This window comes from Canis aureus, chromosome 6, assembly GCF_053574225.1.
Source record: "Canis aureus isolate CA01 chromosome 6, VMU_Caureus_v.1.0, whole genome shotgun sequence".
In the NCBI taxonomy this organism is placed as follows: Eukaryota; Metazoa; Chordata; class Mammalia; order Carnivora; family Canidae; genus Canis; species Canis aureus.
Window position 1 is genome coordinate 16,262,639 of NC_135616.1, and position 26,770 is coordinate 16,289,408.

A 26,770-nucleotide genomic window follows, 5' to 3' on the forward strand; every position below is an offset into this window, starting at 1 on the left:
TAAACAGATGTTAAATTATAAAGCTGTGCACCTGAAACTTATGTAACAACAACAACAACAATAATAAATAGCAGTGAGGCATTCATGTCCTAGGAAAAACTAATCCAGGGAGTTAGGCCACTGAGTGCCAGGCCCCATTCTGTAGCTACCTCATATGGTGACAAGGGGAAACTCAACTATCCTCTGCTGGGCCTCAGTTTCTAAGGATGTAAAAGAGAGTCAACAATAAGTTAACTTGCACTCCCGAGAAGACCAAGCTTAGTCACTTAGGACTGTTTCAATCTGGCGTTTGACAATTTGCCTCCTTTCTTTACGTCCCCTCCCACCTCGTCTTCAGGGGAGAAGGGGCAATAAAGTGGTCGAGTACCCTAAACAAATTCATAAAGAGTTCGTAGACCTATAGCAGGATTTTTCTTTTTTAAGCCGGTTAAATAAATAAGACCCCACCCCCCTCTCTACCCACTTTCGTCCTTGCCTCTGATTCCACATCCTAAACCCAGAAATGAGGCGACCACAGCTGAAACGAGCTCAGAAGAGGTCGAGCAGGCTGCTCGCAGTTGCCACCTCTTCCAGACGACAGGGAGGAGTCCACCGGCGCGGGGCTGGGGGGGCGCCAGGGGCTCCACGGCCGCACCAACTTCCCCGGGACCGGCTGGACCCGCGCCCGCCGCGCCCCGCCCCGCCCCGCCCCGCGGCCCCGCGGCCCCGCCTGGCGCCCCCCGCAGCCCCCACGGGGCGCCGGCGTCCGCTCACCTGCGCGGGGCAGAGCAGCAGCAGGACGAGGCCGACGGCGGGGCGGCGGGCGGTCATGCTGCGGCGGAGCCGGACTGCGGACAGCGGCGGGGCTCGGCTCGGCTCGGCTCGGCTCGTTCCGCGTCGGCGCCGCGGCGTGGCTCAGGATCCCGAGCCCACGGAGGGAGGAGGAGGGCACAGACGCCGGCGGCCCGCGGCCCGCGCAGGTCAGGAAAGAGGAAGGCGGCGGCGGCGGCTCCGCCCCTTTCTGGGCGGGGCCGCGGCCGGGCCGCCCGGCACCCGTTCTGGGGCGGGGCCGACCCGCGGAGGGGGCGGGGCCGGCCGGGGAGGGGGCGGGGCCGACCCGCGGAGGGGGCGGGGCCGACCCGCGGAGGGGGCGGGGCCGGCCGGGAGGGGGCGGGGCCTACCCGCGGAGGGGGCGGGGCCGGGGTCCTCCGCCGTCCCCGCCGTGCTTTTCGGGGTCCTGCAGCCCTGGGGGTGCAGACCCGGGCAGCCGAACATCTGGGATCCGGCCAAGGAGGATATTTTTGGAGTTGTGTGGTTTCGATGTTTTAACTCTTTCCCCCCCCACCCCCCCTTTCTGTTTTCTTGGTTGGGGACGGCGGTTTTAGCAAATGGGAGCGTTTGGAGACTTTTCCCAATTTCGATCCCACTCCAAAGCGGAATGTGTATTTCGGCCCCCATGAGCACACTGGAGCAAATTCTCCGCACCAGACTCAGCCAGCAAAAAGAAAAAAAAAAAAAAATCCGTGCCCGGGCTTCAGCCACGCCGGGGGCGGTGCCGCGCGGTGGCCTGACCGTGTTGTGATGCGGCGGCGCGAGGGGCGGAGCGCGGCTGTGTTTGGTGCTCCCGGGCCAACCAATGTCCGCTTGGTGGCCGCTCAGCCCACGTCCCGAACAGGGCTAGAACTACGCCACCTGCTGGCTGAGCTGCGCGGAGCGTGGCTTTGGACCGGTTCGCGGGAGAAGACCTCCCCTCCAGCCCTCCAGCCCTCCAGCCCCCCAGCCCCCCAGCCCCCCAGCCCCCCAGCCCCCCTTCCCGCCTCCCCGCCTCCCGCAAGGCTGACCCAGAAGTGGGACCAGAATCCATTTTTAATTCCTAGGTGAAGTCAGGTATAACAAAGAAAAAGGAGCGTCTTCATCTTGAGCCTTACACTTGTTACCTTTTTTTGCTCTTGCAATTATTTTTATTATATGCATTTCCAGCTAACATTTCCTCTGAGATTTCAGTTATTGAAACCGCTCGAAAGCATCGGTCACTATCATTTTAAGTCAAGAAAAAGTCAGTAAGGATCTCTTTTCCCAATGTGGAAGCCAATTTACAGTGAAAAGACCAAATATCTATCTGTAGCAATGATCAAACCCAGTCCTAGGCAGGACCACGATGCGGGTGATATTCCTAGCGCCGCTTTCAAAGGTCTGCTTTGGTTGCAGTCTTGCCTGCCCACTCCCTCAGCCCTGGGATGTCCTTCTGGCTGACTGGGCGTTGAAGCTATAGGGATTTCCTCTAGACCTTCAGTCCTAGATCTTACATGAGGGCCTGCTGTGTGTGTGCTCTCCCACCCCTGGTGATTCATTTGAGATTCATTTGAGATTCATTTGAGTGTGCGTTAGTTCCTTAGTTCTGCAGGGACTCAAACCGTTGTCACTGAACCAGCAGTATTGGGCATCACAGGGAGCTTGTTGGAACTGCAAATTGGAGATTCCATCCTAGACCCACCTAATCAGAAACTCGGGATGAGCCAGCTCTTTGGGTTTTAATAAGCCCTTCAGGTGGTTCCAATGCACACTCAAATTCTAAACTGCTCTGGGTTCCTTGGATCGTGGTGGATTAGTTACCTTTCTAATTTTAGCAAAGTCCTAATGGAAAAAAAGAAAAAAAGGAGCCTTTATTAAATAATTAACTTGACTAAAGTAAATATGAGACATTCCTGGGATGGGCAGAAATTTTGGTGTCCCACAAATGATGTCCACTATTCACGAAAACAATAACAAAAAGACATGTGGCCTTTTTTTTCCTGGTTTTTCTTTTTTTTTTTTTCTTTGTACGACTTCAACAATACCCAAATGCCTGGGAAATATTTTAAAAATAAACTGTCATATTTCTAAGAGAAATGTGGGGGTTTTTGCTGATAACAAAGTAATTTATGCTGATAGTAGAAACTTTGAAAATACACAAAAGTTTAGGGACAGAAAAAAAAAATCATTTATAATTCCATCATGGCGTGGCCTGTGATCCTGGAGACCCGGGATGGAGTCCCACGTCGGGCTCCCTGCATGGAGCCTGCTTGTCCCTCTGCCTATGTCTCTGTCTCTATCTCTGAATAAATAAATAAATAAATAAATAAATAAATAAATAAATAAATAAATAATCTTTAAAAAAATTCCATCATGGGTAATCAGCCACACTGTGGTGTATTTTTTCTATGAAAATTGTTTTGGGCACCTGATGGCTCAGTGGTTGAAGGTCTGACTTTGGCTTAGGTGGTGATCCCAGGGTTATGGGATTGAATCCCACATTAGGCTCCCCACAGGGAGCCTGCTTCTCCCTCTGCCTATGTCACTGCCTCTCTCTCTCTCTGTGACTCTCATGAATGAATAAATAAAATCTTAAAAGAAACAGAAAATTGTTTTGGGACTCCTAGGTGCCTCAGCGGTTGAGCATCTGCCTTCAGCTCAGGATGTGATACCAGAGTCCTGGGATGGAGTCCCACATCAGGCTCCTTGCAAGGAGCCTGCTTCTCCCTCTGCCTGTGTCTCTGCCTCTCTCTCTGTGTCTCTCATGAATAAATAAACAAAATCTCAAAAAAAAAATGTTTTAACATGGTTGAGATCCCAAGAGAGACTTTTTGTTTGTTTAGGTGATGTTTAATACCACCATCATTATAAACCATTGAACATTGACTGCATAATAATAAAGGAGAAAATAAGAGGGAAATATTAGACATACATCTTTATAAATATGCAGAAACATCTTTGGAAGACTGCATTTGAAAGCATATATGAATATAATACATGGAGTTTTAAAATAAGTAGGACATACTGTACACAGTTTGAAGCTTGCTTTTTTTATTTTTTCTATTTAGCAATATGCTTTTACCACCTCACTACTTTTACTAGCTCCGTAGGATTTCATTATGTATATATAACATTTCTGAAGCCAGAGTGATGGAGGCCAGTCTCAGAGTAATATGTAAGTCAGTAAAATATAGTTCATCAACCAGCAATATTTCAAAATAACTCAAGTCTCAAATTACATTTCTGCTATATATGAAGAAGGGTTTGTATAGTTCCAGTAATAGTGCAAAAATCCACTTTTTCTTCCATATGGTTCTTCACATTCCTAAGCTTGTCTGGATTCCACAAGGCATTGAATTTTTCTATGTCCTCTGCTTTACTTATGATACTGTATCACAAAAGTCTAAAAGCTATTGAATATTTTCTATAGGGAGGGAGATGGGAAAGTGGACCCAAAACAAAGTTCTCTTTACCTTACTGTTGGAAGAGGAAGTCTAGAAATACTCATATTTATTAATTTTTATTTTTTTAAAATACTCATATTTAATAGTTTTGATTCATTACATAATCAATATCCTTTTGGACATTTGGTTGATCACTTTGGTTACTGCAATAATACTACTGCAATAATGCAATGAACATCCTTGTGCCTCAGTCCTTGCAATTATGTACATATAGAACTGTTGGAGAAACATCATTGGCTCAAAGGAAATGTACATTTTAATTTTCACTCTGGCTAAATTGCCCTCCAAAGAGATTGCAATTTACTCCTTTTGCTAGCAACCTATGGAAGTACCTGATTCCCACCTCCTTAGCAATACTTTACTTTGCCTTTCTGATAGGTGAAAAATGGCATCTGTGATTTTACTAATTTTATTTCTTTTTAAAAAGGCTTTATTTATTTTTTTAAAGGCTTTATTTATTTGAGACAGAGAGAGATAAAGAGAGAGTGCATGAGTGAAGGGGGAGGGGTAGAGGGAGAGAGAGAGACTCCTCACTAAGCAGGGAGCCCAATGTGGGGCTTTATCCCAATTTCTGGAGATCATTACCTGAGTGGAAGGAAGATGCTTAACTAACTGAGCCACCCAGGCACACGTACTCATTTTATTTCTTATTTTTAAAAATTGTGATGCTTGTATTTGTATTTTATTATTTATAAGAGAGATTATAAAAGATATTAATTATAAGTGAGATTAAGAATCTTCTTACATTTATAATGATTTATTTCTTTTTTCTGTGTTTATTTTTTATTTCCTTTTTCATTCTGACTGTAAAAGCTCTCTATTTTTTTTTTTAAAGATTTTATTATTTATTCATGAGAAACACAGAAGGAGAGAGGCAGAGATACAGGTAGAGGGAGAAGCAGGCTCCCCGAGGAGAGCACAATATGGGATTCCATCAAGGGACCCTGGGATCACGACCCGAACCAAAGGCAGATGCTCAACCGCTGAGCCACCCAGGCATCCAAAATCTCTCTATTTATTAAGAAAATTAACCTATTTGTCTAGCATATATGTGGCAGGTACTTTTACTAATTTACTAGTTTGTAGGATCATATAAAATTATTCCACATTTTCCTCTAGAGTTTTAATGATTCCAAGGAAATCATGATCTGGAATTATTTTGCTGCAAGGAGTGATGTAAGGATCCAGTTCCCCTCTACCCCACAAAGCCTAGATAATTACAGGGATACCTGCTCTTGTTAAAGTTATCATTGGTTTTTGTGTTGCCAAATCTAATTAATGATAACCCCTTTGCTGTCATCTCACTTGACCTCTTAGTGTATTCAGCCCAGATGATCACACTATCCTCCATAAAACATGTTCTTTAACCTCTTGTGGGTTACCTCATTGACTAAGCATTGACTGTACCTCATCTTCTAGACTCGAGATGCATTTTGAGCAGTATATTCATGTTAATAAAATTTTATTACACCAAAATACCTTTGAATCCTTCCAGTATAGAAACTTTTTTTTTTTTCCTGCTGACTTGGAAACTTCAAAGTAGGCTGTGATACAAGTGGGCAAAGAATAAGAATGACTAACAATGGAACAGATTGTGAACTTGCCTGGTTTCGAATTTAAAGGCTGAAGTCCAATAATAGGAAATGAAGACAGAGCTGGGCATTTGGGGTACAAGGATGCAACTGACTTCACCTGGTGATGTCTGAGCCGATCGCTGATGGATCCAGTCTTTCTTTGCTTACTTTTTTCACTTTTCCCTTTGTATTAGCTCAGGCTGCCAGAACAAAATGCTATAGACTGGGCGGCTTAAACAACAGGAATTTATAGCTCACAGTTTTGGAGACTGAGAAGTAGAAGTTCAAGGTGCTGGCCAGTTAGGTTTCTGATGGGACCTCTTGGCTTGTAGACAGTGGCCTTCTGACCAAGTGCTCATATGGGTCTTTCCTTGGTACATGTGTCTGGAGAGAGAGAAATCTCTCTCTTCCTCTTTGTATAAAGGCATCAGTCCTATTGGATTAAAGCCACACCCTATGACCCCGTTTAGCCTAATGACCTTCTAAAAGCCCTGTCTCTAAATGTGGTTACACTGGGGGTTAGGGCTTCAATGGATGGATCTGGAGAGGCACAATTCAGCCTGTAACATCCTTCCTTTTGCTCAGGGCTGCATTATGACTTTTGTGGGCCTAGGCACCTTTGCTTTTGGGTGTCACTTCCTCCTTCCACAACAACCACTTAAAAGTAACATTTTACAACTGCATTGGCAGAAAGACAAATGTAATACAGGCTGGCTTCATTATTACATATTCATTATTATTACATTCTTATATTTCTTCTAATTTTAAAAGAAATATAAATTAAAACATTTAATGTGAACTTAAATGTATGTATCAGGGGCTCTCTAGGCACTGTGTCTGCTGGGCCTGCTGGAGAAGTGCCTGTTTTTGCTGCTAATGTCATAGAACGCCCTGTAGCATTCACAGATTTTGTAAGTTTTGCTGATGGACTGTCTGAAAAAAAAAGGGGGGGGGGTCCAGGACCAGTGGCTAGAACTAGTGCTAAAAGAAACATCAGGCTATGCTTTGCCATGTTCTACTGATCACACAGACCAGTCCTGATATAGTGCAGGAGGAGAACTACATAAGCACAAGAATACCAGAGGAGGAGAGCATAGGAGGCCTTCTTGGGGGCTGGTTGCTCCAGATGCATGTAGCTACCACCCAAGGGAAGGCTCTGGAACATTTTTAGCAGTGCAAAGCTATCCTTGGGCCTTATCCCAGTCCATATCATCCCCCTCCTCCAACCATGAGGTAGCCACAATTCTGACATCTCTCACTATCAATTGGTTTTGCCAGTTCTTGAACTTTATGTAAATGGAGTCATACCCTCTGTGTCTGGTTTCTTTCACTTGACATTGTCAGATGTGTGGGTATGAGACTCAACCATATTGCTCAGAGCACTAATTCACCCTTTTTATTGCTGAATAGTATTCCATGGTATTAAAAATACCATGGCAGACATTTGGGTTGTTTCAAGTTTAAGCTGTTATAAATAAACTTGCTATGAATACATCTTCTGTTTGAAATGTGCACTCAGTTCTTTTGGATTCTGCAATAGACTTTCAAAACTCCATACTTAAGCAAGCCAAATTTTATAGACATCCTTATTTAAAACAGCTGACAGCTATAACTCATGACTTTGGTGCCAGTGGTTATGGCTGACTCAGAAATGGGAGATTGTGGGTCAGACTTATGGTAAAACATTCCCCCTAGTAAGGATGGTTGAGTTGCTGATCAATCTAGCCGTGGGTTGCGTGTGACTTCAACTTGGAGAGGATGCTATCAATGTGGGAATAACTTGAAACTTGGCTGTCAGTGCCTCACACAGGCATTCCCTTCTCTGTAGGACTCAGTCACAGGACACAATTTCCTTTGCTTGAGGTGTATTGGGTCTAATCTTGCCTAAAATAGAGAGTCCAACTCCTATAAACTGAAAACTTTCTTTGTATGGCTATTCTTAAAAGTTCAACTAAGGGAAGTGTGAGCAATAGCAGCATTTCCTTTGTTAAAAATCAGAGCGTGAAATCCTAGTGAAGGGATAACAGAAGACACCAGAGTGGGGAGGAGGAACTCTTTCTGTTCATGGAGATGAATCTGACAAGGCATCTAAGAACTGAAGATCTTTAATTAGCTTCCTTTAATTGGTAAAATATGACTTCACTCACATTTTAAAGTCATCTTGAAGTATTGCTAAAAATAAGGGTGAGGGCACCAGGAAAAGATTCTAAGACTTTCTAGATCCACGAATGCATCAATGATGTCACTGAGGGGTGAGTATAGTTGAAGAGTCTGGAGAAACACTTCTCCTTGTCGTGGTTTATCTCACTGTTTGGTATGGTTAGCAGACTAAAGATACAAGCTGAGCCATCAGCCAGTGAAATGTGAAATAAATTATTCTGATTTTTTCTAGAGAGCATATAACTTGTTTTTTGCCTGTTGTTCTCCGTACTTTGAAGCATAGGTAAATACAAGAGCCTGAGATGATGCTGGACAATGGAATGAGAAATCCTGATATTATTAGCTCTGTTCACAGTGGAGAACCACCTGATTCTAATGCATGGTTTTTAGCATCTTGTCACAGTGAAATAACACTCACCAAACCAACTGACCAGCAGAGACAAATGTAGTTTCTCTTATTTTTCCAGGAAGTTCACAAACATTAACTCAGAGGCCCATTGGCACTGCACCTCACAGATCTTGCATCTCTGTAGCATGGCACAAAGTGCAGGAACACCCCCATTTAATTGTGCTTTGCAGATACTACTTTTTTCTGTATTTTGTTTTTTACAAATTGAAGGTCTGTGGCAACCCTGCATCAAGCAAGTCTATTGGCAGAATTTTTCCAACAGCATTTGCTCACTTTCTGTTTCTGTGCCACAATTTTGTAATGCTTGCATTATTTCAAACATTTTCATTATTATTCTGTTTGTTTGGTTCTTTTTTTTAAAGATTTTATTTATTTATTCATGGAAGACACAGAGGGAGAGAGAGGCAGAGACACAGGCAGAGGGAGAAGAAGGCTCCATACAGGGAGCCTGATGTGGGACTCAATCCCAGGACCCCAGGATCATGCCCTGGGCTGAAAGCAGGTGTTAAACTGCTAAGCCACCTAGGGATCCCCCGCCCCTATTATTCTGTTTGTTATGGTGATCTGCAGTCAGTGATCTTTGTCACTTGTGTGGGGGCACCAGGGACTGTTCTCATATGGGACAGCGAACCTACCTGATGGATGTCTTGTGTGTTCTGACACCCACCTACCCACCTACCATTCTCTCACCCCACCTTGCTGCTGAGACACAATATTGAAATTAGGCCAATCAATAATCCTATAGTTGCCTCTTAGTGGTCAAGTGAAAGAAAATGTCACACATCTGTCACTTTAAACTAGAAATGATTAGCTAGAAATGATTATACTCAGTGAGGAAGGGATGTTAAAAACTGAGACAGGCTGCAAGTGAGGCCTCTTGTGCCAGTTAGCCAAGTTGTAAATGCAAAGGAAAAGTTTTTGAAGGAAATTAAAAGTGCTAACCTACTGAACACATGAATGATAAGAAAGTGAAACAGCCTTATTGCTGGGACAGAGAAAGTCTGAGTGGTCTAGACAGATGATCAAATCAGCCACAACATCCCTTAAACTGAAGCCTAATCCAGAGCAAGGCCCTGGGTCTCTTCAATTCTGTGAAGGCTGAGAGAGGTGAGGAAGCTGCAGGAGAAAAGTCTGAAGCTGGCAGAGGGGAGTTCATGAGGTTTAAGTTAAGAAGCCGTCTCCATGACATCAAAGTGCAAAATGAAGCAGCAAGTGCTGACAGAGAAGCTGCAGCCAGTGATCCAGAAGATCTAGGTAAAATCATTAATAAAGGTGGCTACACTAAACAACAGATTTTCAATATAGACGAAACAGCCTTCTGTTGGAAGAAGATGCCATCTAGACTTTCACAGCTAGAGAGAAGTCAATGCCTGGCTTCAAAGCTCCAGAGGACAGGCTGGCTCTCTTGTTAGGGGCTAATGCTGCTGGTGATTTTAGGTTGAAGCCACTGCTCCTTTGCCATCTGAAAATCCTAGGGCCCCTAAGAATTATACTAAATCTACTCTGTGCTCCATAAATGGAACAACAAAGCCTGGGATGATAGCACATGTGTTTAGGACATGGTTTACTGGATATTTTAAAGCCACTGTTGAGACCTACTGCTGAGAAGAAAAGATTCCTTTCAAAATATTACTGCTCGTTGACAATGCACCTGATAACCCAAGAGCTCTGATGGACTATGAGTTTGTCACTGACATGACCTCTGAGGCCCTGAACTCAGGAAACTCCTAGAAGCTTCTAACTATCAATTTCATCTTTTAGAAACTAGCCAACAAATTGCTGGAACAGGAAAAGAAACATTTGAGTAGATCCCAGGACTATCCCTGCTCAGATGAATCAGAAAGTGCCTGCAAAGCTACCTCAGCTTTGTCATCTTTATTATAATGTTAAAATCTCCTCTGAATGTTTCTCCTGAGCCCTCATAAAATGGGCCACTCACCCCTGTTTGGAGAGTCATCCCACATGATTTCCTTGTTTGTGCAAATAAAGATGACTTAGTGAGGGAGCTAACTCACCAAGGAGGGGATGTACATCGGTTCAGTAATAAGATGAATGTGATTTTCATGTCTACTAACACAACATCCATTCTGCAGCCCATGGATCAAGGAGCAACTATGACTTTTAAGTCCTATTATTTAAGAAATACATTTCATAGCTGCCATAGATAGTGATTCCTCAGATGGAGCTGGGCAAAGTATATTGAAAAACGTCTGGAAAGAATTCACAACTATAAATGCCATTAAGACCATTTAAGATTCATGGGATGGGGTCAAAATATTAACATTAACAGGCTTCTGGAAGAAGTGGATTCCAAAGTCATGGATGACTTCGAGGGGTCCAGACTTCAGTGGAGGAAGTCCCTGCAGATGTGTTGGAAACAGCAAGAGAACTAGAATTGGGAGAGGAGCCTGAGGATGTGACTGAATGGCTGCAAGTTCATGATAAAACTTGACTGGATGAGGAGTTCCTTTTTATGGATGAACACAATGTGGTTTCTTGAGAAGGAATCTACTCCTAGTGAAGATGCTGTGGAGATTGTTGAAATGACAAGAAAGTATTTAGAATGTTACATAAATGTAGTTGATCAAGCAGCAGCAGGGCTTGAGAAGATCGACTCTAATTTTGAAAGAAGTTATGTGGGCAAAATGCGGTCAAACAGCACTGCATGCTACAGAGAAATCATTTGTGAAAGAAAGAGTCAATCGGTGCAGCAAACTTCATTGTTGTCTTACTTTAAGATATTGCCACAGACACCCCAACTTTCAGCAACCACCACCTGAATCAGCCGACAAGAACATGGAGGCAAGACCCTCCCCAGCAAAAAGATTATGACTTGCTGAAAGCTCAGAGGATGGTTAGCCTTTTTTATGGTTAGCAACAAAGTTGTGGGTTTTTTTTTTTTAAAGATTTTATTTATTTATTCATGAGAGACACAGAGAGAGAGAGGCAGAGACACAGACAGAGGGAGAAGCAGGCTCCATGCAGGGAGCCTGACATGGGACTCGATCCTGGGACTCCAGGATTACACCCTGGGCCGAAGGCAGCGCCAAACCGCTGAGCCACCCAGGGATCCATGTACATTGTTTTTTTTTTTTTTTTTCTGGTTTAACATGTTTTTTTTTTTATTTTTTTATTTTTTTTTTATTTTATTTTTTTATTTTTTTATTGGTGTTCAATTTACTAACATACAGAATAACACCCAGTGCCCGTCACCCATTCACTCCCACCCCCCGCCCTCCTCCCCTTCTACCACCCCTAGTTCGTTTCCCAGAGTTAGCAGTCTTTACGTTCTGTCTCCCTTTCTGATATTTCCCACACATTTCTTCCCCCTTCCCTTCTTTTCCCTTTCACTATTATTTATATTCCCCAAATGAATGAGAACATATAATGTTTGTCCTTCTCCGACTGACTTACTTCACTCAGCATAATACCCTCCAGTGTACATTGTTTTTTAAGATGTAATGCTATCGCACACTTCATAGACCACCATATAGTGTAAACATAGCCTTTATATGCATTGGGAAACAGAAAAATCCATGTGACTCACTTTATTGTGATATTCACTTTATTGCCGCAGTCTGGAACTGGACCTAATCTCTGAGGTATGCCTGTACTTTCTTTCTCGGTGACAAAGCAGAGGCAATGCTTTCTGATAGATGCCAGCAGTTCCCAGAAAGTGTTAGGATCCGCTTCACAAATAAAATTCTACTAATCACAACTAGAATCATTTCCAGATGACCATTTATTTTAACATTAGCTCCAGGTCCTGACCAGTCAGGATCCTTATATTTTCCAACTCAGGGCTAGAGTTCTTTGATGACTCAACAAGCTCACCAAGGGCAAAGCTGTGGAGCAAAAGTAGTCTGGAATTTGTCAGCCCTTATTACGTGGTCACACTTCATGGGGTTTGTTGCCCACCCTCCTTGCCTCCCTTGACTTCCTCCTCCCTTGACATGTGTTTCACTCCTGCTCCTGTCTTTTTTTTTTTTTTATTTTTTTTTAATTTTTTTTAATTTATTTATGATAGTCACAGAGAGAGAGAGAGAGAGAGGCAGAGACATAGGCAGAGGGAGAAGCAGGCTCCATGCACTGGGAGCCCGATGTGGGATTCGATCCTGGGTCTCCAGAATCGCGCCCTGGGCCAAAGGCAGACGCCAAACCGCTGCGCCACCCAGGGATCCCATCCTGTCTATTTCATCTTGTCTCTTTGGCTGAATTCACTTTGTCCTTCAAAATCATGTCTCAGTTTTTTCCCCTCTCCCCAGAGTCTTCCTGGGGACGTCATTCATCCTATGACTTTCACCATCACTTCTATACATATGATGCCTGAAACGGTAATAACAGTCTTGTCCTAAACATCAAGCTGCTGCTTCCAACTGCCTCCTGGAATCTAGTTCACACATTATTTAGACTGAACCTGTTCAAATGCTCTCTCCCTGTCCCCACCTCAATTCCGCTTCCCTCTTTCTAACACAATTATTGTCACTATCCACCATGTAAACCTTGGTTGTGGAAAAGAATTAACATAGGAGACCTGAGACTACTGACATTAAAAAGTTTTGTTTCTGAGATTGATCATTGGCTGGCATATGAGGACTTGGCTACTAAACCATTCTCTACACTGATCTGAAGTCTTCCCTAAATGACAAGGGCTCACTGTGCCTAAACTATTTGTATACAACAATGTGGTTTATGCTGAATGTCTCATTTCCTTCTAAAAGTCTGGCATTTTGGTGAACATTAGGCAGAGGGTACCTATCTGACCAGCTCCCACTTCAAAGCCTGGATGAGGGGATCCCTGGGTGGCTCAGCGGTTTAGCGCCTGCCTTTGGCCCAGGGCGCAATCCTGGAGTCCTGGGATCGAGTCCCACGTCGGGCTCCTGGCATGGAGCCTGCTTCTCCCTCCTCCTGTGTCTCTACCTCTCTCTCTCTCTCTCTCTCTCCTCTATGTCTATCATAAATAAATGAATAAATAAATCTTTTAGAAAAAAAAAGCCTACAGTTGTCAATGTTGCCACATCTCGTTGCAGAAGGAATTGAGCTCATCCTGTGCAAATCTGCTGAAAGAAGACTCTTGGAAGCTTGCATCTGGTTTCCACCATCTTCACTCCATTTCTCTTTCCCTTTGCTAATTTTGCTGTATATCCTTTTGCTGTCATCTTAGCCATGGAAATGACCAGGTGATGAGCCTTGCAAGTCTTTCTAGCAAATCACTCAATCTGGGGGAGGCCCTAAAGTCCCCTGACACATCTTAGTATAATCCTAACCCTCTTTTCCTTGCCCTCTATGTTCAATTAATCACCAATTATCATTAGCTCTACCTCTAAATTTTAAATTTTTTTAAATTAAAAAATTATTTATCTATTTATTTTAAAGATTTTATTTATTTATTCATGAGAGACACAAAGAGAGAGGCAGAGACAGAGGCAGAGGGAGAAGCAGGCTCCATGTAGGAAGCCAGCTGTGGGACTCCATCCTGGGTCTCTGAGATCATGCCCTGAGCCAAAGGCAGATGCTCAACTGCGAGCCACCCAGGCATCCCAATTTTTTATTTTTAAAGACATCTCTACAACCCAACATGGGACTCAAACTCAACCCAGAGATCAAGAGTTGCATGCTCTACTGACTGATCCAGCCAGATGCCCCTCTACCTCTAAATATTTTAAAAAATATGTCCTGTGTTCACTACCCTCATTGCCTTGAGGTTACAACTGTGACTCCATCTGGGCATTGCTCTCCCTGCTTTCCTCCACTATAAAAAGCAAAACTCCAAGAGATGCATTTCTGGGATGCCAAGTAGCCTGGCATTTGGGGGTGTTCTTGTCCTCAGACTAGGTGTCCTCATGAGAGAGAATGATGAAACAAAGCTTTTTTTGTGGTTGCAGAGGGTGGGTACAGCAGAGGAGGAAGCCAGAATGCCCATGGACTTCCCCAGATAGCTGATGTTATCACTACAAATGTTTGCAGTTGTGCAACACCATCAGCTATTTCAGACAAAAAAAGCCACTGCATGGGACTGAAGAGCCAGCAACATCACAGGCAATAAAAATAGAAATTAAGAGACACACAGATCAATATATGAGGTGATGGATGTGTTAACTAGATGGGGGGAATTCCTCCACAATGTCTACGGATGTCAAATCATCACAGTGTACAATTAAGTTTCTTCTTTTTCTTTCTTTCTTTTCTTTCTTTCTTCTTTCTTTCTTTCTTTTCTTTCTTTTCTTCTTTCTTTCTTCTTTTTCTTTCTTTCTTTCTTTCTTTCTTTCTTTCTTTCTTTCTTTCTTTCTTTCTTTCTTCTTTCTTTCTTTTTCTTTCTTCTTTTTCTCCTTCCTTCCTTCCTTCCTTTCTTTTTTTCTTTTCTTTCTTTCTTCTTTCTTTCTTTCTTTCTTTCTTTCTTTCTTTCTTTCTTCTTTCTTTCTTTTCTTCTTTTTTTTAAGATTTTATTTATTTATTCACAAGAGACACAGAGAGAGAGGAAGAGACACAGACAGAGGGAGAAGCAGGCTTTCATGCAGGGAGCCCGATGTGGGACTCGATCCCAGGACCCCAGGATCAGGCCCTGGGCCAAAGGCAGGCGCTAAACTGCTGAACCACCCAGGGATCCCTGAAAAGTTTCTACTTTCAGTATCTTTGGTGGCTATCCCAGGAATTTTGATCTGAATGAAAAACCTTATGGGATTGTTATAAAAGCTCTCTACAGTTGAAATAATGAAATCCTATAACTTAAAGATCTACTCAGGATCCCAAACATCAATATACTTATCAACAAAGTTGAATTATTCACTCTAAAATTCCATGCTATTAAAAATCTCAGAGAAATAACCTCTGATCAAAAAACAAGAAAAAGCAGCAAAGGCAAGTTGGGTAGTACATTAACTTTATTTTGAATTATATCATGGAATATATCATCAAACAAATGGATGTAATGAAAACTTTTATAGTTCAATTAACAAATGATTTGCATAGGAATTGCTAGTTCTTAGGATGCAGAGCTCACTGAATTTGAATTAGATTAACATAAAATAAGTATCATAAAAAATAAAAACCATCCACCTGTGTGCAAAACAAATGCAATTTTATTTCAAATAACAGACTTTTTGTTTATTCTTTGGTGAGTGGTTAACATATTCATCTTTCCTACTATGGATAATGTCATAAGCTCATCTAGATCAAATGTGATCGTTCTAAGCTAGAGACCTCTTACCTATAGCAGGGAAGCCTATATTAAGTATTGTTAAAGCTACTGGATTCATTTTTATGGCCCTAATATTGATCAAGAACATTAACTACTTAAAACAATAGGCCAAGGCCAACATATCTTACCGAAAACATTATGTTTGTGATTTCATCCCATTTTATCTTTTGGAACTCTGTTATCAGTGTCCATAATGCTGTTTTGATTTATATCAGTGATGAGCATTCAGTTTTGGCCTAAGGGCTAACAAAGGGGGGAAAACACAAAGCATTTAAGGCCACACTACTTTCCTCTTCAAAATGAACACAGCTTTATGAAATTTCCACGGGGGAAAGTGTATTTGTACTACTTTGCTAAGTAAAAGAAAGTCAGTGAGGAAACCGGCACTGCTTTTTAGCTACTAAAAGTTTATATCCAGGGGTTTTAGTGATATAGACAGAACTTTCTAAGTTTTAAAAAAAAATATTGGAGAGAGAGGAGAGAGAGGAAGAGTGAGGGAGAAGCAGACTCTCTGCTGAACAGAGTCCGATGTAATGTGGGACTTGATCCCAGGACCCCAAGATCATGACCTGAGCCACCCAGGTGCCCCAGAGCTTTCTAAATTTTTTTTTTTTTTTTTGAGCTTTCTAAATTTTATCCTGAAATGAGATTGCAGACTTGTTGCATAGCTAGTCAGGCTGTAGACATCTCTGGCAGCTCTGTGGGTTGCTCATTACTCCCTTGGTTTGTGATATTGATTAAAATAAGCTGATTTTTGTTGATTATTTTATTGATCATAAAAAACTTTAAGAGACTATCTTCTAATTTCAAAAATTATATTCCATCATTTATTGACTTCAAGATACTGCTTCTAGCACTACTGCAAGTTGGTTAGAAAAAAACTTTGGGGATTGCATTTCCTTCCATCTTAACATGTCTTTACATAGAACATTAGCTGGAAAACAGAACAAAACGTGAAAAGAAAACCAAAGATGTATTTAAATAACAGAAATGCCACCAGCATTTATTATGGTAAATTAGAAAGATCGTCTAATTTTTGTGTGTGCAATTAGGCACTGACTGAGGCATTTAGACACCATTGAGTATAAAGTGCATTGAACATAAATTTTGACTCCCCTCCAAGGAATAATTCAATAAAACTCAGGTTTCTTTCTTGGAGTCAGTCAGCTCAAGAACATGCATAGATGAACACTTGTTAAATACGAATAACAGTCTTTATTATTTATACTCCTGCAATGAAATAGCAACATATTGTACTTGCAGATGTCACATTTCACCCAAGGAACTCAAAATCACTATGACAGCAACTGGTGCTGGAAGCTCAGGGTTGCACAGACTATTATGTCTATTTAGTTATGGCATGGGAAGCAGATTCCCAACAATAGAACCAAAATAAAAGTTTCAAGAGACAAGCCTAAATTTCTTGTGGTTTGTAATTTTCTGAGTTTCCAAATTTGCCACTTGTATCCTATTGTAGACCTACAATATTGATTCTAGGTAAAAATGATTTTTCTTTTTTTTTTTACCTGTTCAGAATAAGATAGGATTACCTCGCAAATAAACAATTTGTCTTTTTTATACTTCAACAGTCTATCTTTGAAAAAATAATATGGTGGAATGTCAGAAGTATCTCTCTAATGTCAATTTATGCATCAATTCAGAATAAACACGCTTACGATCTCTGGGTAGAAGAAAACACCTTATGCTAGGATGACATACATCTATATGTAAAATATGAGGGAGCTATATCTCTTAGCACACTGACATGTAATGCAAAAGCAGAAGTGCTTTGATTCACTGAAGAGCAGCCTTTCAGTCTTTTAAAGGCTTTTGTCATCTTGCTTTAACCTCTTCGAGGGGTTAACTCTTAGAGTTTAACTGAGAGACCCAACTTAGTGGAGTTTAAGATGAGTTTCTGTGGACTCCACAACCTGCCAAGGCCCCATAGCAGTGGAGTCACAGGCCAGCGTAAGAAACCACAGGCCAGCGTAAGAAACTCAGGGTAGTGAGGGCAAGGGGTCCCCGAGCCTTTCTGTTCTTGCCTCGGGCCATGTAGCCCAGCTCCTCCCTGGTCAGGGACTCAGGGTGGGAGTTCTGAGCATTTCCTTTCTAAAGGAATTTCCAACACTATTTGTAAAGCAATTTCTTTTTGGACAATGTGGTTAGGGTTTCTATCTTTCAGCCGAATATGGAACTAAGTTAGCTCTCTCTGGGTCCTTCTTTACTTCGGAGGAGACGTAGGATCCGTTCATTTTTGGTTAGTTCTGCTGGAAGTTCATTGGCCTGAAAGAAGATAAGACAGGTGTTGGTGAATTCCCACTGCTGGGATTGTTTTAGGGACTCCAAAGAGGGGCCCCTGACCCAAATTTGCTCCTCTGCTGGTGAAAAACCCCACTGGATTCACTGTTGTTTAAGTTAAAGGTCACCTTTAATAATATAAATATCATCTGTTATTTTTTTTATCTCCTTGTCTATTTCTCTCTCTAAGCCATATCCTTAGTACCCTGTAATCTTCTGGAGGTCAGGGGCCATGTATTATTAATCACTGTATCCTCATTTCCAGCACAATGCCTGGTGCATCTGTACGTGCTCAATAAATACTGGCAATGTTAAATTTGATACTTTATATTTAATTCATTTATTATATGGGGCAGTCTGTCTGCTAGGGACGTAAGACTCAGGACAAGCATCTGCTGATGAGAAAACAGAGTCAGGAAATATTCAGAGAATAAGAGATATCTATCTGGTCGAGAGCAGCTTCAGTGGCCACCACTTCCCACCTGACCCTATAGTTTCACTGAATGTTCTTTCTTATCAACATGCTGCTGGGAAACATTCTTTTATTTTTTATTTTTTTATGAGAGAGAGACAGTGACAGAGACAGAGACACAGGCAGAGAGAGAAGCAGCCCCATGCAGGAAGCCTGAGGTGGGACTCGATCCCGGGTCTCCAGGATCAGGCCCTGGGCCGAAGGCGGCGCTAAATCGCTGAGCCACCCGGGCTGCCCTGGGAAACATTCTTGATGCATTTATTTCATGAGTGTGTCCTTACCCTGTGTGATTGACGTTATGGGGCAGTGGTTCTCAAACTTTCTGGCCTCAGAACATTTTTACACTCTTAAAAATTATGGAGTATCCCAATGAGCTTTTGCTTTTAACTTCTTAGAAATGAAAATAAGAACACTTAAAAATACTTTAATTCATTAAAAATCATAAATGCACTACAGGGTAATTAATATAAGTAACATTTATGAAAAATAAACTTAAAAAAAGAAAAAAAGTTATGAAAAACAACCACATTTCCAGAAACAAAAATGTTAGGTCAAGAGTAGCATTGTTTGGGCAGCCCGGGTGGCTCAGCGGTTTAACGCCACCTTCAGCCCAGGTCGTGATCCTGGGGACCTGGGATCGAGTCCCACGTCAGGCTCCCTGCATGGGGCCTGTTTCTCCCTCTGCCTGTGTCTCTGCCTCTCTCTCTCTCTCTCTCTCTGTGTCTCTCATGAATGAATAAATAAATAAAATCTAAAAAAAAAAAAAAAGAGTAGCATTGTTTTTTTTTTTTTTTTTTTTTTAAGAGTAGCATTGTTTAAGAGATTTGAATATTTCTTGAATATGTAGCTTAATCAAAGACATTTGGATTTTCATATCTGCTTCTGTATCCAACCTATTCTGATACGTTGTTTTGGTTAAAGCATGAAGAAGGGGCACCTGGGTGGTTCAGTGGTTGAGCGTCTGCCTTTGGGTCAGGGCATGATCCCGGGGTCCTGGGATTGAGTCCTGCATTGGGCTCCTGGCAGGGAGCCTGCCTCTCCCTATGTCTCTGCCTCTCTCTTTGTGTCTCTTATGAATAAAGTATATGAAGAAAATTCAGCTTTGTACAGATAGGTAGTTGGAAAAGGGGAAACATGAACAGCCTTTTGTGATCATTGTAGATACTCTCCTTTGATGCTATACCCATACTAAACAAGTGGTAGTTTCTTAAAGGTAAAGGCAGTGTGGAATCCGAAACCATATCAGTGAGTTTTTTACATTAAAAATCCATTGATCTATTTATCTACAGGAACGATTTTTTCCCCATGTATGATTTGTAACATACCACACTGGTCACTTGGAATATATCAGTTCCGTGAGTTATAGGATCTTCCAAATGTTGACACAATGTTGTGATACAATCTCAAAAGATCACATTCATTAATATCAGCTCTGATTCATAAGAAAAGCCTGTATTAAAAAGCTGTCAGGCTTGCATGGTGGATACAAGTTGTTCTTTAAAGTTAAAATGGTGTTCTCTGAAAAAGCAACCGGCTCACTTTGCAATTCAAACAATGGAGAGTGCTTTTCCTTGAGACAACCACAACATATCATAAGTGCTGTATGCGTACTTCCATTTTGTTATGTAGAATCTTAAAACAAGGGTCAAGATTTAATAAAATTAAAATTGTTTATTGCTTCATCAAAGATGTTAAGTAAAACTGGCATTTTTGTAAAAAATTTACAAAATCTGTAAAATAACTTACAAAGTTTTGTAAAATCATCTGCCAGTACAGTTTATACCTCTGCTTTGATGTATAAGGTGCCAATAGTTTGACCCACCATTGCTTTTACAACATTAGAGCAAATGTCAGCACAGTGAAACGGGCAAATAACATCTTTGTATTATTACAAAGATTATTATTATTGACTTCTTAGACTTCTTAAAGGGGTCTTGCAGACCCTCAGGGGTCCACGGACCATACTTTGAGAACTGTTGTTAAAGATGAATCATGGGATGTTCTTGGGATTTCAGGGGAGGCAGGTAAAGGGTAGAAAAGCACCCAGAATGGGGGAGAGGCCTTGGATGCAGATCTTACCTATCTTACATATTTTTTTTTTTGTCCCAGAGCCACACCTGGAATTGTACCTGCTTTATCTGGGACCCTGATCCTAGGTGAATCTCCTGAAGTCCCTACCTTCTAGGTTGGGTCCTGCTCTTTGACCGCCACCTGCTAGCTGGGACTAAACTTGTCGGGAATTATGCATGGAGTTGCTGGGAATTTATGTTTGCCACAAATGATCTGCTGCACAGTATGTCCAGTGGCTGCACCCCAGCCCACCACAAAGGACTCCTGATGCTGATGCTGGACTGAATTGGGCAGGAAATTACTATGCTATGTTACTACAGACCAGAGTCCCCTCTAGAGGCTCGAATCCTACTATTAGTTCCCGTAGGAACAGATGTCATACAGGCCAAATGCCTGGGCCTGCACAGAAATGCTCCTCGTTTAAACAGACATAAGCTCCATCTAGTCTCAGAGTACTCAGGACTAATCAAGCTTTTTTGCATGGATTCTAGGTCCTTGGTGAGCAGGTTGGCCGGCAGCCAGAAGGAGGAAGAGGAGATCTAGAAAGCTGTATTTCTATGTACAAGCTTGCTGAGTTACAGCTCCCGTGCGTGACCATCCCCATGAATGTCTATAGCTTTTACCATTGAAAAAGGGTTTCATCTCCTCAAACTGTGTTGTCAATTTGGTCAATTGCACTGCTGTTCTATGTATCATCCATATAGTTCTAAAAACCTGATCTCATTCCTCCTCTCTCCAGGTTGGTCCCCATTGAATGCTCAGAGTGCTGAGGTTGTGTGGACTCTCATGATGGCTAGTGCCCCAGCCTTGCTACCAAGGGCCATCTTCTTCATTATGGAGCAGGGCCACAGGCCCATATTCATGGTAGCACAGCACCAAAATATCCTCTTTCCTCACTGCTCCTGGGAGAATTTGTGTTCGGAGTCCTCAGTTGGGAATATCGGGAACATGGGGCCTGCACCCATGGGGACAACTACGGTGTGGGGAGTGGCTCTGGGGTCCATGGGTTACCCTCTCCTAAGGGATCTGCTTATCAGTCCCAGAGCAGAAGTTCTGGAACCCTAGGAGCAGAAGATTGCTTCTGTTTGAGCTTATAAGTCATTTCCTCTGGGAAGCTTTCGGTAGCATTCATTACTTCCCTGCTGATAGCTCTTGTCACTGTATTGCAATTTCTGTTTCAGTTGTTTTTATTCCCTCATAAACTCTGAACTCTTTGAAGGCAGAGACTATGGGAACTTCATTCACCACTGTCTTTCCAGTATACAGCACCGTGCATGGTATCTAGTAGGTGCTCAGTATTTGTTGAATGAATGAAGGCAGAGAATACCCTTTCAAGAGTCCTGAGTGGCTGCTGGAATCCCAACACCTTTGCTTCTAGGGCTGCCTCCAAGAGGCTGGCTTCTTTGGGGTGGCTGGTGGATGTGTAAGATGGGGGGGGTGGGGTTCCCTGGTAACAACTCCTAGATATCTAAAGCTTCTGTTGTATGAAATTCTAGTGTGGGAGTGTCTGGGTGACTCAGTCAGTTAATTGTTTGCCGTTGGCTCAGATTATGATCCCAGAATCCTGGGACTGAGCCTCACATCAGACTTCCTGCCCAGCAGGAAGCCTATTTCTCCTTCTCCCTCTGCTGTTTTCCCTGCTTGTGCTCTCTCTGTGGCTCTCTCTCTTAAATAACTAAATAAATAAAATCTTAAAAAAAAACAAACTCCAACATCAGCACGAGCAAAATATATATATATATATATATCTTTATATCTTCAAGTAGCTTAGGGATAATCCAAAGTCTAACATTTTGGTCACTGGAAATTCCCCATAACCATTATTGCTGAAATCCCAGGAGACAAAGAATTGCATGTTGTTTCAGTTTCCATATGGTACTGGATGGCTTTAGCAAGAAAGATCAATCTCTTTAGGCAGTCTTGTGTCCAGGATCTAAAGATAAGAGCACAAGTATGACTTTAGCTGGCTTATCACACAGCCAGGCCAGCTAATGGAAAACAAATCGGAGTCTACAGGAAGAGATAAGCAGAAGCCTTGTTTTCAAGTACTCTAATGGTAAGAACAAGGAAATAATAACTCCACATGCTAAGTAAATGAAATAAAAGAGTCTCCTGGCATGTTGTTTAATCGTACTTCTTAATGGTTTCTTTTTAAAATGTTAGGGAAAAGGTTCTGTGTCGGCCTTTACTATGAAAGAAATTAACATAGCCATTGATACTTATAAAAGCTCAAATGGGGCAGCCCGGGTGGCTCAGCTGGTTTAGCACCTGCCTTCAGCCCTAACCTGCCTTCAGCCCAGGGCCTGATCCTGGAGTCCCGGGATCCAGTCCCACATCGGGCTCCCTGCAGGGAGCCTTCTTCTCCCTCTGCCTATGTCTCTGCCTCTCTCTCTCTGTCTCTCATGAATAAATAAACAAAATCTTAAAAAAAAAAAAGCTCAAATAGTACGTAAGTACAAAGTGAAAATTGCTTTTCATACCTTTCTTTATTGATGAGCACTTCCTCCTTCAAAAGTTGGTATTTTAGTGTTCTCTTAAAACCTTTTCTTGGCTGCTCTCTTTTGCCAGGTTCTGCACTTGACTGCTAATGCAGGAAAAAATGGGTAGTGGGGATCTTCCCACCTCCATGTCTGACCTATTCGTAAACTAAGGCTTTTAGCCTATAAAAAACATGGGTTGATTTGTAACAGTGGCACAAAGTCCTGTTAACTGTATAAGAGCAACATGTCCCCCTTTTTCTTCTACTCTCCAAAGAAAGCACAAGCAGTTGTCAAGCTATGAACATCCAACCTATGCAGGATAGCAATAAACTACTAGAGAACTTTGACATTTTTAGGACACTCCCTTGATGATAGAATCCCATAACTCCACTCCCTGCAACTACTGCTCCCCATCCCCTGTCCTGAGAGGCTGTACTGTTGTTAGCTCATAGCCATTGACGATATAGGGTTTTCAGCATAATTCTCTGGGTCTAGGTGCACTGCTCATTGCTACCTACCGACAGCCTTGCAATGCCCTTACTATGCTGAGGTACGAAGAGACAGACTGAGTGATGAGACCCATGTTGGAGCTTTGCTCTTTCTTGTATTCCCTTTCAAAGATACCAGCATCTAATATAGTGTCCTGGGGTACACAGCGAATGGTCAGTGTAAGTATTGCCCGTGTTTTTTTCCAAGTGAAACGAAGTCTGGCCCAAGGTGCACGGAACTGGTTATCTTGGCTTAGGTTGAAACTGCCTTATCTCTTTGCATAGGAGCCCAAAGGAGTTAAAAGATAAGGAAAGGCAGATACCTTGTTTCTCAGGGCTGGGTCCGCCCCTGCTTCCAGGAGCAGCGCGACTGTTTTAATATTCCCACTGAGCACTGCTGCGTGGAGGGCTGATGTCCCATTCTAAGAGAAAACAACAGTGAGAGTCAGGAGTGGGCTCACAGGCATCAGCACTGAGCCAGGCTTTTATCATAAACCAACCTGAGTGATGAGACTCATGTTGGGAGCTTTGCTCTTCCTTCCATTCCCTCTCAAAGGCGTCAGCATCTAATACAGTGTCCTCAGGTACACAGCACACAGAAGACGGGCAGTATAAATACTGCCAACGTCCTTTTGTAAGTGAAACAAGAAATCTGGCCCAGGGTACACATGACTTCACAATCGGTCTGGCAATTTTACATATATTAGAATTTGCTGCAGAAAAAGCAATCATGCTATGTTAAACATTTTTTTTTTTCCTTCAAGAGCAACAAATATAGTTTCTGTGCTTCCAGCGAGGCTGGAGAAATGGCTGGCAAGCCAAAAGGCCCAGCAGTCAGCCCAGTTACCTGCACTCCCCTAACTCAGAGGGGGTAGGAGCACCACTGTGGAGTTCCAGGACCTGAGCACGTTGGGGGAAGAAACCCCCAAGCCCTTATATGGAGCATTTCTGAGCACAGAAGGGCCTGCCAGATAGGTTGCTGACATTTTATGAAATGCACTGCAAATATTTATTGAACTAAGGAATCATCTATGCACACCATGTAGCCAGATTCTGGGAGGAGAGAGGAAGAGAATATACCAAACCTGATAAAGGAATGATGGGTGGTCACATGATACCTGTTCCAGAAGATGCATATGTCTACCTATGGCATCTAAATGCAAGCTTAATTTCCACATGAGCTGCTACTGCTACTAATACTAAACCATTTTCTTATTTTATGAAAGAAAAAAATATCATACCCATAGAAAAATTCCAAAAAAGTAGCATTTTCCTTTCCAAAGGAGCATGTTTGCTTTTATAACGTGTATGATAACTCACTTATCTGGTAACATTTCACCCACCTAAATTTTCACCAACGTGTTCAACTTCATCCATTTGCAACAGAGCTAAGGTAAAATACCAAGCCAAAATAGAGCTCTTTGAAATGAGACGAGACATTACAAAGTCCATTTCTGGAGCTCATTTCTTGTATTCACAGAGTTCTCTTTCATAGGCTATTTATTCTTACTTTACAAACAATTTTTTTAAAATTTTATTTATGATAGAGAGAGAGAGAGAGAGAGAGAGGCAGAGACACAGGTAGAGGGAGAAGCAGGCTCCATGCACCGGGAGCCCAACGTGGGATTTGATACCGGGGCCCCAGGATCGCGCCCTGGGCCAAAGGCAGGCGCTAAACCGCTGTACCACCCAGGGATCCCTTACTTTACAAACAATTTTCATGAATGTAGCTTTCTGGCTTCCAAGCTCTTGGGAGATTAGAAATTGCTTACTGGGACAGAGAGGCCAGCATCCTGACAACAGCAGTCCTGTATTAGTTGATAAAGAATAGAGCCTAAGTATATAAAGATCAGATGCAGAGTATCCAAAAAACTTTTGGGGTCATTCACAGGAAGATTGACTTTTCCCATCAATAAAGCCTGAGGGTACATCCCCAAAAGTGCTAAGCCACTGTTTCAAGTTTAGAACAGGTTTCCCTGTCCTCAATTTAAGGAAACAGTAGTGTATAGTGTGTGTGGGGGGGGGGGTGGGGGAGGGGGGTCTGCAAACTATAGCCTATGGGCCAAATCTAGCCTGCCCTCTGTTTTTCTTTTCTTTTTTTTTCTAAGATTTTATTTATTTATTTATTTATTTATTTATTTATTTATTTATTTATTTATGAGAGACACACAGAGAGAGAGAGAGAGGCAGAGACACAGGCGGAGGGAGAAGCAGGCTCCATGCAGGGAGCCTGACGTGGGGCTCGATCCCGGGTCTCCAGGATCAGGCCCTGGGCTCAAGGTGGCGCTAAACCACTAAGCCACCAGGGCTGCCCCCCTGTTTTTCTATGTCCTGACAAGCTAAGGTTTAAAAAACTTAAAAAAGAATACTATGTGAAAATATGAAATTCCAGAAATACAGTGTCCATAAATAAAGTGTTAATGGAATTGCAGCCATCCTTTGCCCCCTCCCCGCCATGGCTGCTTTCATGCTACAACAGTAGAGTTGAACAGTTCCAGCAGGGACTGTATGTATGGCCCACAAAGCCGAACATATTTATTACCTGGCCCTTTATGCCACCTTCTGGTATATATTGTAATTTAGAAGTCTCTTAGTCTCAAATGGTTAAAATTTAAAGAAGAATTTTGGGGCTCTGTTTCCTTGTAGACCCAAGCTTTCCAGAATGATACATTCTTTGCTGTGTTCAGATATCTGAGGTTTATTTTATTTCACTTAAGGTAATAATGTGGTTCTTTGCTCCAGATAATGAAGGGAAGAAATGTGAGCATCTGTCCCCCCAGGTTTTGTGGGACACAAATCATGTGTTTCATGAGTCGTGAAAGATTTTTAGTCCAATGATAAATATATATGGTTTACTTTCCAAGTTAGTGTTTAATTTCTACTAACTTCTTTTTTTCTAGAAAACTAAATACCTACAGACTCTGGTTCACTCTTCTTACCGCCCTGCCATTTCAACCAATGATCATGAATCTCCAACATTAAGAAATTGGAGATAAGTTTTTTCAAGAATGCAACTAGCCATGTGAATTACACTCAGATTCTCCTGCAGTCCTTAGTAGGGGCTTCTTAATTTTTAGCCTCTCTTCTACAGATTGGTAAAATTTCTCTTTAAGTCTTACCTTCAAAATGCCAAGGGTGGGTGAGAACTTCAGCAACTCCTCTATAACATCATTATACCCTTTGTTGGCTGCTTTTAGTAAAGCTGTTGTACCGTCCTTAACAGAGAGGAAAAGAAAAGTTGACTATTAACATATGTGCGTGTTGGCTAAGAACTAATTGTTACTTGAGAACCAGGAATATGCTTGTCAGAATAGGTGAAAGATTTAAACCAAAGGACAAGTGGGCCATATTTCTTAACCTAGGAGTATTTTAGAGCATATTTAGTT

At 42.2% G+C, this 26,770-nt stretch overlaps 2 protein-coding genes and 1 long non-coding RNA gene across 13 annotated transcripts in view; 1 reads left to right on the forward strand and 2 right to left on the reverse strand.

Annotated features, from left to right (window-relative positions):
• Positions 1-904, reverse strand: part of NPC1 (NPC intracellular cholesterol transporter 1) — a 53,017-nt gene extending 52,113 nt beyond the window's left edge. The window contains exon 1 of the mRNA XM_077900266.1: positions 754-904. Within this exon, the coding sequence (XP_077756392.1) occupies positions 754-810 (57 nt within the window). The 5' untranslated portion in view covers positions 811-904. The remainder of the gene's footprint in view (positions 1-753) is intronic.
• LOC144315564 (uncharacterized) overlaps positions 796-26,770 on the forward strand; it is a 66,583-nt gene continuing 40,608 nt past the window's right edge. The window contains exons 1-2 of the long non-coding RNA XR_013381285.1: positions 796-959; positions 20,456-20,502. This is a non-coding gene — a long non-coding RNA (uncharacterized LOC144315564). The remainder of the gene's footprint in view (positions 960-20,455; positions 20,503-26,770) is intronic.
• The window catches only part of ANKRD29 (ankyrin repeat domain 29), a 54,407-nt gene continuing 42,878 nt past the window's right edge, over positions 15,242-26,770 (reverse strand). For 2 of the 11 annotated variants that reach the window (XM_077900271.1, XM_077900273.1), the window contains exons 7-10: positions 26,504-26,599; positions 23,708-23,806; positions 22,897-23,000; positions 22,169-22,349 (exon numbers count right to left, since the gene is read on the reverse strand). In XM_077900271.1, the coding sequence (XP_077756397.1) occupies positions 22,214-22,349; positions 22,897-23,000; positions 23,708-23,806; positions 26,504-26,599 (435 nt within the window). In that variant the 3' untranslated portion in view covers positions 22,169-22,213. Of the gene's footprint in view, positions 17,860-22,162; positions 22,350-22,896; positions 23,001-23,707; positions 23,807-26,503; positions 26,600-26,770 lie in introns of those variants that run through there. The other 9 variants (XM_077900274.1, XM_077900278.1, XM_077900270.1 and 6 more) reach the window with 9 other exon arrangements.